At 44.8% G+C, this 10900-nt stretch overlaps 1 protein-coding gene across 2 annotated transcripts in view; it reads left to right on the top strand.

Moving 5' to 3' along the window:
- LOC129166608 (coiled-coil domain-containing protein 18) overlaps window positions 1-8806 on the top strand; it is a 15416-nt gene extending 6610 nt beyond the window's left edge. Inside the window, exons 2-4 of one of the 2 annotated variants that reach the window (XM_054749637.2) lie at window positions 4792-4825; window positions 6678-6918; window positions 6999-8805. In XM_054749637.2, the coding sequence (XP_054605612.2) occupies window positions 6738-6918; window positions 6999-7216 (399 nt within the window). In that variant the 5' untranslated portion in view covers window positions 4792-4825; window positions 6678-6737 and the 3' untranslated portion in view covers window positions 7217-8805. Of the gene's footprint in view, window positions 1-4791; window positions 4826-6677; window positions 6919-6998 lie in introns of both variants that reach the window. The other variant, XM_054749636.2, reaches the window with a different exon arrangement.
- Window positions 8807-10900: the final 2094 nt, after the last annotated feature.

Raw genomic sequence — 10900 nt, 5'->3', positions numbered from 1 at the left:
CTGCTCCAATATGGTGTTAGTGCGTGTTGATGAGGTGTATTCCATGGCAGTGGTGAGCGGGCAGTGCGGGCATCGTCTGGCCTACACCAGCTGATGCCACCACACCACCCCACTTGCACTCACAGCCCTCAGTGTCTAAGTGCAATTTAAAATTGGAAGTGGGCACCGGCACTCGGGATGAGGCTGAAAAATCCCCCTGCCAAATGCCGTTGAATGTGTTCACTCCCAAGGCCCTAAGTGTGTGTTTGCGTGGAATATCGTCGGTGGAAGTGTTTAATGTGCAAATAAAATTGGGGGGCAGGTTGCCACAGGAATGTGGAAATGGGGTCCATACCTGCACTCCCTGACTTGTCCACCCCCAAGGTCCTATGTGCATGTTTGTGTGATGATGTGAGGGAGCAGGAGGAGAAAAATGTGTGGGGATGGTGAGGAATGGCTGGTTGGACTTAGGTCCTCCAGGGAGCCAGCTCCCCACTGGCCCCAGTAAGCACCTCTGTTGCAAAAATGCCACCCAGGGCATAGAGACCCCAGCCCATCTTGCCACGCCCAAAGCAGCAGCATCACAGAGCCTCACGGAGTCTGAGGGCACCAACCCAGCCCCACCCCAGCAGAATATCTACTCCCATCCCTGCATTTGCACAACATCCAGATATATAAGACATTGGACATCCAGGTAAGGTTGGGTCCTCCCCCTCCTGGACATCCCCCTCCCATGTGATGGAACAGCAAAGGAGCCAAGGTCTACCCGGGGCCCCTGAGCCCAGGCCAGGCACTGCCACATTTTCCTGCCTTCTTCCCGGCAGCATACATGTCAGGACCCGACCCCCAATGCCCCGCCCAGATCCCCACATGGGGCCGGCCACCCCCACACCCCGAGGCCCCAGGCCTCCACACAGACCCTCTCAGGGGCAATGCAGCTGCCAGGCAGTGACCCATGGCCACCGCCAAGACCCCCAAGGGGCCCCATTCACAACCACCAGTAGTCCACCCCCCGAGGCAACCCAAGCACCTCCAGAGGGGGGCAGCAGCCCCCCAGTCCCAGACACCTCCAGTGAACCCACCACCAGGGAACGTCCGGATACCCCAAACTCAGACCCTTCACCCCATCACACACATCATCCCGCAGGACAATATTAATGATCCCCCATCATTGCTATGTGATGGAACCGATCAAAGGAGCCCAGAGAGATTGATTTGAAGTGGAAGCAGACGCTATATCAAATGTAATATGATCTAACAAAAGATTTCTATACTGGTTAATGCAAAGAGTATCTCTATTTTTTCCACTTCATGAGGATAGTTTTCTTGGCGATGCATATGGCAGTCAGAACCACGTGAACTAAAGATGTTTATGAAGCGGAGATTGCGTGCAGCTGTGCATACTTCATGTTTGATAGATCACAAACCTACTTGGCGTGAGTACATTTTTTTTGCTGAGCTTAAGAACGGTTTTAGTAAGGATTCTACACAGTGTTTGATAAATGAGACCCTCATTTATCAAACATTGCATAGAATCCTTACTAAAACTAACCCTAACCCTAACCCAATCTCAGCTTCATAAATCGAAGACTAACGACAATATTTCTCAGCTGCTTTTTAGTCACATCCCGCCCTCACCACGCCCACTTTCTGCCATAAATGGTCAATGCAAAGTGCCTTGTGGATCTCATGCATATACATAAGCCGGCTGTTGCAGCGCTCCGCCAATGATATGGCAACCATAGATCAAGGCAGATCAAGGAAGCACAATTTCACAGAAGCAGAAATTGAGGTAATTGTGGGTGAGGTGGAGAAATGAAAGGAAGTGATTTTGCAAAACAAATAAGAGAAAATCCATGGAGTGGCACAGCGTTGCTGAAGCCGTCAATGCTGGGAGTTCTTCAGAGAGATCTATGGCGGATATAAAAAAATTGTCCGACTGGGATTCGCTCCCCAGACTCCCAGTTGAGAGTCACGCACACTTACCAGTAAGCCAAACAAAAACTCACTTGGCCAAGTAACCAGGGCGCATGATCAATCGGGTCACAGTGACAGGACGCTCACACTGTCGCAGACTCATAACATTCTGTCTCAATCTGTCCCCCTGCTTATATTCAGCATTCCATATTCTGCGCTTCAGGGTGTGTGTGTGTGTGTGTGTGTGTGTGTGTGTGTGTGTGTTTGTGCGTGTAGGGGGGCTTGTTCTGTGTGCGCACAAAGTGGTACAGGTAATAATGATGCTGGAATTCATAATTTTATCCTTCTCAGCAGCAGCACTGCAGGTGCTCTCCATGTCCAAAATTTGCGTAAGCAAGGTCCTTAGTCAACTTAAAGTTGCGCTTATTTTTCCGCTAAGTTTTCTTTCATGAATCCCAAAGTTTGCGTGGAAAGTTGCTCACGCAGTTTTCCGACCCCGTTTTGTGCGTAAGCAAGCTTGATGAATATGGCCCCTGTTCTGGAAACAGTTAATGCTGCTTTTGACAGCTTGTCAAATTCTCATTCTCTACAGAGACTGACTGAACATTACGTCATTTGCTGTTTTCAAGTTTGGTTCAGTATTTTAAAAATAGAACTGACTTTGTGTTTATTTATTTCTTATTTTTTCATGTGACCGGCCCACAGGATAAAAGTGGGCAGAGAGACAGAGTCACAAGAAGCCACAAACATCCTGGGAGGTGGCCAGTTCGGGCAGGGAGTCTAACACAGCAATACCAGTGGCAACCAAACACAAGCTGATGAGAAATTGAATTATTCAATGAATAAGAACATCAATAGTTCTTATAACTTTCTTTTTAGATAACTGACATGGTTTGTACAGAAATAAAACAAGAACTGCCCCCCCCCCCCCCCCCAAAAAAAAATCAAGTGTTGATGCCAAACACATTACAGAATTATGTTTATTTGGGCCAACAAATGAATTCTAACATTATTAACATCTAATTCACAAAACTGCAAACCTTTCTGATCAAAACAAACCATTTTTTAAAATTTTTTATGTAAAAAATGCATCATTATTTACTCTGTATGTTCAAATATAAGGTCTTCTATACATGTGTGCTAGCAACACATCAAAGAAAAGCACCTCTGTTCAGATCTGAGCCTCATCTAATAACTGGTGACATTAAAGAGTTAGACAGCAGAAAAAGACCATCCACCTAAAACCACGTGTTTCTAAAAACAGATCAAGGCGCTCCTTTCTGTTCTAAAAAACATCCACCCACTTACCTATCTCCCTGTGACACCACTCAGGACTGACAGGTTCTGAAGAGGACTGGATAAATGGTCCACAATGCTTTGTAAATCATTACCTTATAATTAATTGTGAAACACGTTTTTAAAAAACAACAGCAACTAAAATGTTGTATAAGATTGATTCGGTCCATGTTTGGTGACTGCTGCACTTCAGACTCATCTTCTCTCAGAGGCTAGTCCTGCAGCATCTTAGTACATGGCTAATCTAAGAGAACCCCTTTTTCTTCATGAAAGCAGAGTTCTTTTGTTGGTTTTGAAGATGCTTTGCTGATTTGATGGACCCACTCTCCCAGTTCAGGGATCACAGCCTCGGGTGCTCTTGGCTCTAGTACTGAAGCTTTGATTTTACTGTTTTATGTTAGCTTCTCCTGAGGCTGCATTGATTTCTATATTTGACCATTCCGTCCAGCTTTACAGTCAGACAAAAATAAAATATTACCCTGTTGATGAAGGTAGCGGCTACTGGTGACTGCTGATGTTCTCTACCCAATGGAGCTACACAGAGTATATGGTAAGTAGCCTGTATTTGATAAAGCACCTGCTTGAGTTCTAGAACCCCCCCAAGGCGCTTTACAACACAACCAGTCTTTCACCCACGCACACACACATTCACACCCTGGTGGTGATGAGCTACGCTGTAGCCACAGCTGCTCTGGGGCTCACTGACAGGAACGAGGCAGCTGTACGCTGGTGCCACCGGTCCCTCTGACCACCAGCAGCAGTGTACCATCTATTTATTTTCTACTGCTCAGCAGAGGTTTTAGAAGCTACAGATTAAAGATAGAAACCTGGTTTTCGCTCGAACCTGGACCACAGATCCTGTTTCTAAAGCTCAGTTTTTTTCTGGATGAAAAAGAGTCATCTGAGGTTTTGATTCCTGGATATCTGGAGTTCACCTCTGCTGAAAAACAACAACACAGACCATATGTAGGTGTCGGTATGCTGGTCCAGCATGGGAAGCTGGTGATATCCTGGATAAATGTAAACAAACACCAAAACACAACAAACGCTGGTGAACAGCAATGCTGGTCTATAATGATTTTTCAGCAGGGACAACAAAGCTAAATAGACAGATTTGCTCTGATCTCATCTCTGATGTGTTCGTGATGTCTTGCACTTGAACTGCTAGTCGAAGACGTCAACAAAACCAAAAGGTTCAAATGAAGGCAACTGGACTACTCTGGTTTCTTCAATATGTTTCACTTCTCATCCGAGGACCTTAGTCAGCTCTAACTGGAATATGGGAGAGTCAAGTTTATAAGCTGTAGCTGTCTGTTGTTATTTAAGGAGCCGAAACTATTGTGGGTACCCCTCCTCTCCATCCCTCGATGAGTCGTTGTGTTGATTAGATGCAGGAAGTTGTGACCTAGGCTGAAACTGAGATTCAAAGCTGCATTGTAGGTACTGGAGAGGTGAAATCTAAGCTCCCCTCTCCTGTTTAAAATGGGGTTTTTCACGTTTGACATAGATAACTTATTTCACTCCTCTCTCAAACCATCTATCTTCTTTTTCCAGAATGTGTACTTTGTCATTTTCAAAAGTGTGTCCCTTGTCCTTCAGGTGCAGGTGGCCTGCAGAGTCTTGACCTGAAGAGGTGGGTGTCTTGTGCTGTGCCTTGCTCTTGTATAATTGTTGTTTAGTTCCCCCAATGTAAACATCTGGACAGTCCTCACTACGCTGAACTGCAAAAATGACGCCGCTGAGCTTCCGTTTGGGTGTTTTGACTTTTAGACAGACCATTTTCTGTCTGAGGGTGTTGTTGGGTTTGAAGTTTACTGGGATGTGTTTGGAGAAGATCCTTCTAAGTTTCTCTGAGACTCCTGCCACGTATGGAACGACGGTGTCTTTGCACCTGTTGTCCTTTTCTTTGCTGGTAGCTGCTGTGGATGCTTTTCTAGACTTCTTTGTAGATTTCACAAAGGCCCAGTTAGAGTATCTGCAATTTTGGAGAGCTTTCTTGATATGTTGTTCTTCCTTTTGTTTTCCTTCAGTCTTTGTGGGAATATTCTCGGCCCGGTGGTGCAAAGTCCTGATTAATGACATTTTGTGCTCCAGTGGGTGATGTGAGTCGAAATGCAAATTCTGGTCTGTGTGAGTTGGATTCCTGTAGGCTTCAATGCTGAGACTTCCATCTTGTTCAGTGTCAACAAAAGCCCTTCAGTCTGGCTAGTGAAATGAAACTCTTGTGATGCTAAAGATGACAGCCAGGCCAATCTCCAAGGATGTCAAAGCAGAGTTGAAAACAAAATCATTTTAGAAGTTCATGTCTCGTGTAATGTTCTCATCTATAAGCAAGTAAGTAAGTAAAAGTTTATTTATAGAGCGCCTTTCACAGATATAAATCACAAAGCGCTGTACAACATGAAAAAGATCAGGGCAAATACCTCTAACAAATAAAAACATCAGAAAAACAATAGCAGTGATAAACGTAGAAAATAAAATCAGGAGTATAAACAAAGTGAAGGTGTGAACCCGAACAAAGCCATCATTCTGAAACATTTAGGGAGGGAACGCCTGGATGAAAAGGTGAGTTTTTAGATGATTTTTAAAGATCTCTAGAGTGTTAGAGAGACGGAGATTTGAAGGTAGACTGTTCCAAAGTCTGGGTGCAATAGTCTGAAAGGCCCTGTCCCCTTTGGTTTTCAGTCTGGTTCGAGGAACAGCCAGGAGGTTTTCAGATGTGGATCTAAGGTTCCGAGAGGTGGTGTGTGGGGATAAAAGCTCAGATAGGTAGCTTGGAGCCTGGTTGTTAAGAGCTCTATAGGTCAGGACTAAAACTTTAAACTGTATTCTATATTCTACCGGGAGCCAGTGGAGGGACTGTAGAACTGGAGTGATGTGAGCTCGTCTGCTGGATTTGGTTAGGAGTCTGGCTGCTGCATTTTGGATGGCTTGAAGGCGTGAGAGGGAGGTCTTGCTGAGACCAGTAAAAAGAGCGTTGCAGTAGTCTAAGCGTGATGACACAAAGGCATGGATGATTTTTTCCAGATCTGCAGTAGAAACCAGTTTACAGACTTTTGAAATGTTTCTCAGTTGAAAGAAACAAGAGCGGGGCATAAATATAGATGCACAACCAAGAGATCCAGAGCATTGTTTGTCAGCACTTCCCTCATTTATCTCCCTTATTCATGTTTAATTTAGATTTCCTGCACAAGAGTTATTACTGAGCAAGTGAAAAAATAACTATATAACTTAAGGGATGTTCCAGGCCAGTCTCATGACTGGATATTTGTTTTGGTTTGTGTTCAGATGACTTTCTGGCATGTGCTGAGGGTACAGCCTATAAAAAGCACGAACCCTTCAGTAGAACAACTGAACTGCACACAGACCAGCATTCAGCTCTGTGCTTCTCCTATTTGTGGAGCGTTTTTAGAAACCAGAAGCTCATCTTTGAGGCGTTTTCCTCCTGTTGTGTCTTTAATAACCTGTTGGCTGTTGTGTTGCAGCTCTTGCTGAGTCCCAGTGTGGAGTTTTGGGTTCTGCTGCTCAGCTCTTCGGCCTCTAACATGAGTGGGTTTCACAGCGAGCTGACACAGAAGGAGCAAGAGCTGCTGAGATTTCGGCGGGACAGCGACACCAAAGCTGCAGAGCTTGCTAAGATGGAGAAAATGCTGCAGCAAACAAAGAGCCTGATGGAGAAGAAGACAGAACCTGGTCCAGAGACCAAAGGCTACCAGGAGAACTTGGGTCTGTTCCCACACTTTAAATCACTGATTTTTAGAAATGATTTAAATTGCATTTTTGACTGTTTCTGTTGCTTGCTGCAGTGGAGGACCTGGAGGAGAAGGTTCGCTCCAGCAGGAGATACAGAAGGAACTCACTCCATCACACTCAGATGCTGGAAACCCAGATGAAAACAGTGAAAGGGGAGCTGGTTGGAACACTGGACCACCTCCAGGAGCTGAGGAACGTCCTGCGACGTTCACAGCAGAAAGCCGAGGAGCGGACAGCTGCCATGGAGAAGCTGGCAGCAGGGCTCAGGTAAATTCAGAGCCAGCATCTGATCTTTACAGGTTCAAACTACCTGACAGCTTACGTTATACCAACAAGGCTATAAAACCTGATTCAGCTGGACCCCACCTCTACACTGATGATGATATGGAAGAAGAAACTTGAGCTGCTTTTATTGTTGTTTCAATGCCCTGAAAAGATGGAAATTCTCCTTATTTGGGTTTGTTTTTTTTGAGTCGTGGTCTCTGAAAACACAACAGCGTTTGACCTGAAATGTTCTAAATTATGTACTATAACACTAATTCTCTGTGCGATTAAACAAAAAACACGTTGATAATGTTTCTGTGCATCTTCCTGGAATGTGACCTTCAAGAACATTCTGTAGGCAAACCTGCGGCGGACGATCAGAGTTGATGAAGACTGTGTTGAGCATGTGGTCCAATGTCCCTGTGGCTGAGACGTGATCAGAGCTCATTTAGTACAGCTTGTTATATCCTGCGTCACATGATCTGAAACAATGAGGGGATTTTATCTGGTGAGCCTGGCACAGCCAATAAACCATTATTATACCACCACCAGTACAGAATGTACTAGGTCATGATTCAGGTCGATGTCTGTGTAGTGTTGTCCTGGGAAGCTAAATAATTTAAACGATCTGGGGGAAGATTGAAATAAATATATCAGCATTATGAAGGAGAAGAAATATTTCTATTTATTATTATTATTATTATTATTATTATTATTTTTTTATTACATACTACTAATAATAATTATTATTGTTAAAAACAAACAGAAGAAGCTGTCCAGTCTGCCCAGAGGGGGACAGTAGAGACTTCCTAAAAATATCTATTAGAGAAAAGCAGAAGTTTGTTCTTGTGCTTCTTTGAAAGTGGTTGTGTCAAGTTGGTACAAAAAACTAACATCAAAAGTTTCAAAAATAATTTGAAATACTTCCTGAACTATTTCCGATGACAGCAAACTGTTGTTAGTATATTTTCTGAAAGCTGAAGCTTCACATTTCTACCCATCTTTGTGCAGGATCAACGTCATGATTGAGTCTACAAAAGTGAAATAGGTGAAGTGAAAGTTCAGATCAGTAGATGAATGGGTCTCATTCTTGTGAACTTCTTTATGACTGCTGCAGTCTGATTCCTGACTCTTTTTAGACCCAATTAAAAGTTTGATTACACACAGACGTGGGTAAAGTTATGAAAGATTAATTTTCTATAAATATTTAAAACAGCTGGAGGTTGAGGAATAAAAAAATACACCAAAAGTATTTGGAACTGGCTGACTTACCCAGCAGACATGCAGAAATATCTCTACGGTCACATGCTTTCTTATTAGTTACAGAGACAGTAACAGTGGTTATCATTTATCTTAGACGTGTAGAACAGCACAACATTTTAGCAATAATTCTGGTTATGAAGTTAAACAAAACCAAAATGTACAAGTTGTCATATGTGATTTTTAGTTTGTATCTGGTGGAGTGTGGTTTAGTTCTTGTTAGTTGTTTTCTGTTGTCTCTTTAGTTTTTTGAATTTTCTTCAGATTACCCATGTTTTGATTTTCTTTGATTAAAGGTTAATCTGAATCATCTGCCTCCTTCAGTCTTGTGTTTGAGTCCTCTAGAGAAAATGTCATAAATAATGTATGAAATATTGATGTTTTCCTACTTAGAAAACAATTGCACCCCCCCTTTAAAAAAACCCTCATATTTTCTGCTGTTTTAGCAGTTTTTTTTGCACTATAAATTAATGGCTAGATTTAGTCGTATTTCCATTTTAAAAATGGGGTCTTTTAATTTAATCCTTTTGTGTCACATTTAATTTGACATAGTGACAAAAAATTTCAACGTAAACCCAACTAAAATAGAGTTTAAACATTCAGTCAAATCTATAGAAAAGTGGCTATTTCAAAAACACTTTTTATTCATCATGAATGTAGTAAAATGGGAACCCCCTACTAAAAATGTGAGAGGAGAGATCCATCATATGTGGTCTTAGTGCCTTTGATGATGTCAGGGTGTGGGTTTGGAGGAAGGTTAGGACCCACGTTGCAGAACCAGAGACACGAGGCAGGAGGTGGAAAAAAAGTAAAATCCTTTATTAAGGAGTAAATCCCAAGGAGGCAGGGAGTCAAAAACCAAAGTCCAAAAATCCTACTATAAAAACCTAGAGAAATCCAAGTACACAAGAGACCTAGAGAGATACTAAAACCTAGAGAGGTGGACGGGACGAGGCTGACACAATGAACCAACCCCACACTGATACGCAGACAGGGTTAAATACACCGGGGCAGGATGAGTGGAAGATGAGCTGCAGGTGCGTGGGGAGAGAAACCTAGTGAAATCAATTAACTAATCAGGGAGAGGAAAGTGAGCTGAGGAGGGGAAAATAAAGTGACCTAAGTATAAAAACAAAACCTAAAGACAAGAAGAGCAAGATAAATAACTAATGATCTAAGGAGGAAGGAGAACTAAAAAACCGGTGGGGGAAGAAACACACTAAAAGAGACTAAATGAAAGACTGAACCTATAGAAAAACTACAGAGGGGTGACTAAGGGAGACCAACGGGAGCTCAGGACCTGGGGGGATACCTGGGAGGGAGAACCTGGAGGGGCTACAGACAAGGGGACACATGAGGAACACAAGGAGACACATGAGGGAGATGCAGACGCAGACCATGACAGTACCCCCCCACCCCTGCCAAGGGGCGGATACCAGACGCCCACAAGACAACAGAAAAACAAAAGACAAGGGGACCAGGGACCAGAGGAGCCTGAGGGGCCAGCGACGGGGAACCAGGAGCCGGGACCAGGGGAGTCTGGGGGAACGACGACTCTGGAGGAGGACAAAGAGACGGGGACTCTGGAGGAGGGCAAAGAGATGGGGACTCTGGAGGAGGACAAAAAGACAGAGACTCTGGAGGAGGGCAAAGAGATGGGGACTCTGGAGGAGGACAAAAAGACAGAGACTCTGGAGACGGGTGAGGAAGGGACGGGGACTCTGGAGACGGGTGAGGAAGGGACGAAGACTCTGGAGACGGGTGAGGAAGGGACAAAGACTCTGTACACGGGTGAGGAAGGGATGAAGACTCTAGAGATGGGTGAAGAAGGGAATAAGACTCTGGAGACTGGTGAGGAAGGGACGAAGACTCTGGAGATGGGTGAGGAAGGGACAAAGACTCTGGAGGAGAGTGAGGAAGGGATGAAGACTCTGGAGGTGAGAAAGGGACGAAGACTCTGGAAGAGGGTGAGGAAGGGACAAAGACTCTGGAAGAGGGTGAAGAGGGGGCACTGGAGACTGAAGAGGGGACACTGGAGATTGAAGAGGGGGCACTGGAGACTGAAGAGGGGGCACTGAAGACTGAAGAGGGGACACTGGGACTGAAGAGGGGACACTGGAGACTGAAGAGGGGACACTGAGGGCTGAAGAGGGGTCACTGGAGACTGAAGAGGGGACAATGGAGACGAGGACACTGAGGGCTGAAGAGGGGACTCAGACTCTGGAGGATGAGGAGACAAAGACTCTGCAGGCAAAACCTCCTGGACGGGCTGGCGCGCCAGGGACGGAGCCTCTTGGACAGGCAGGCTGACTTGACTGGAGGCGGAGCCACTGGGGGCGGAGCCTCTTGGACAGGCGGGGCTGACTTGACTGGAGGCGTAGCCGCCGCAGGCAGAGCCTCTTGGACAGGCTGGACCGGGACCGGAGCCTCT

Source organism: Nothobranchius furzeri, chromosome 16, assembly GCF_043380555.1.
Source record: "Nothobranchius furzeri strain GRZ-AD chromosome 16, NfurGRZ-RIMD1, whole genome shotgun sequence".
Classification (NCBI taxonomy): domain Eukaryota; kingdom Metazoa; phylum Chordata; class Actinopteri; order Cyprinodontiformes; family Nothobranchiidae; genus Nothobranchius; species Nothobranchius furzeri.
The sequence above is the reverse complement of the archived record's forward strand: the minus strand, read 5'-3'. Positions and strand labels throughout refer to the sequence as shown.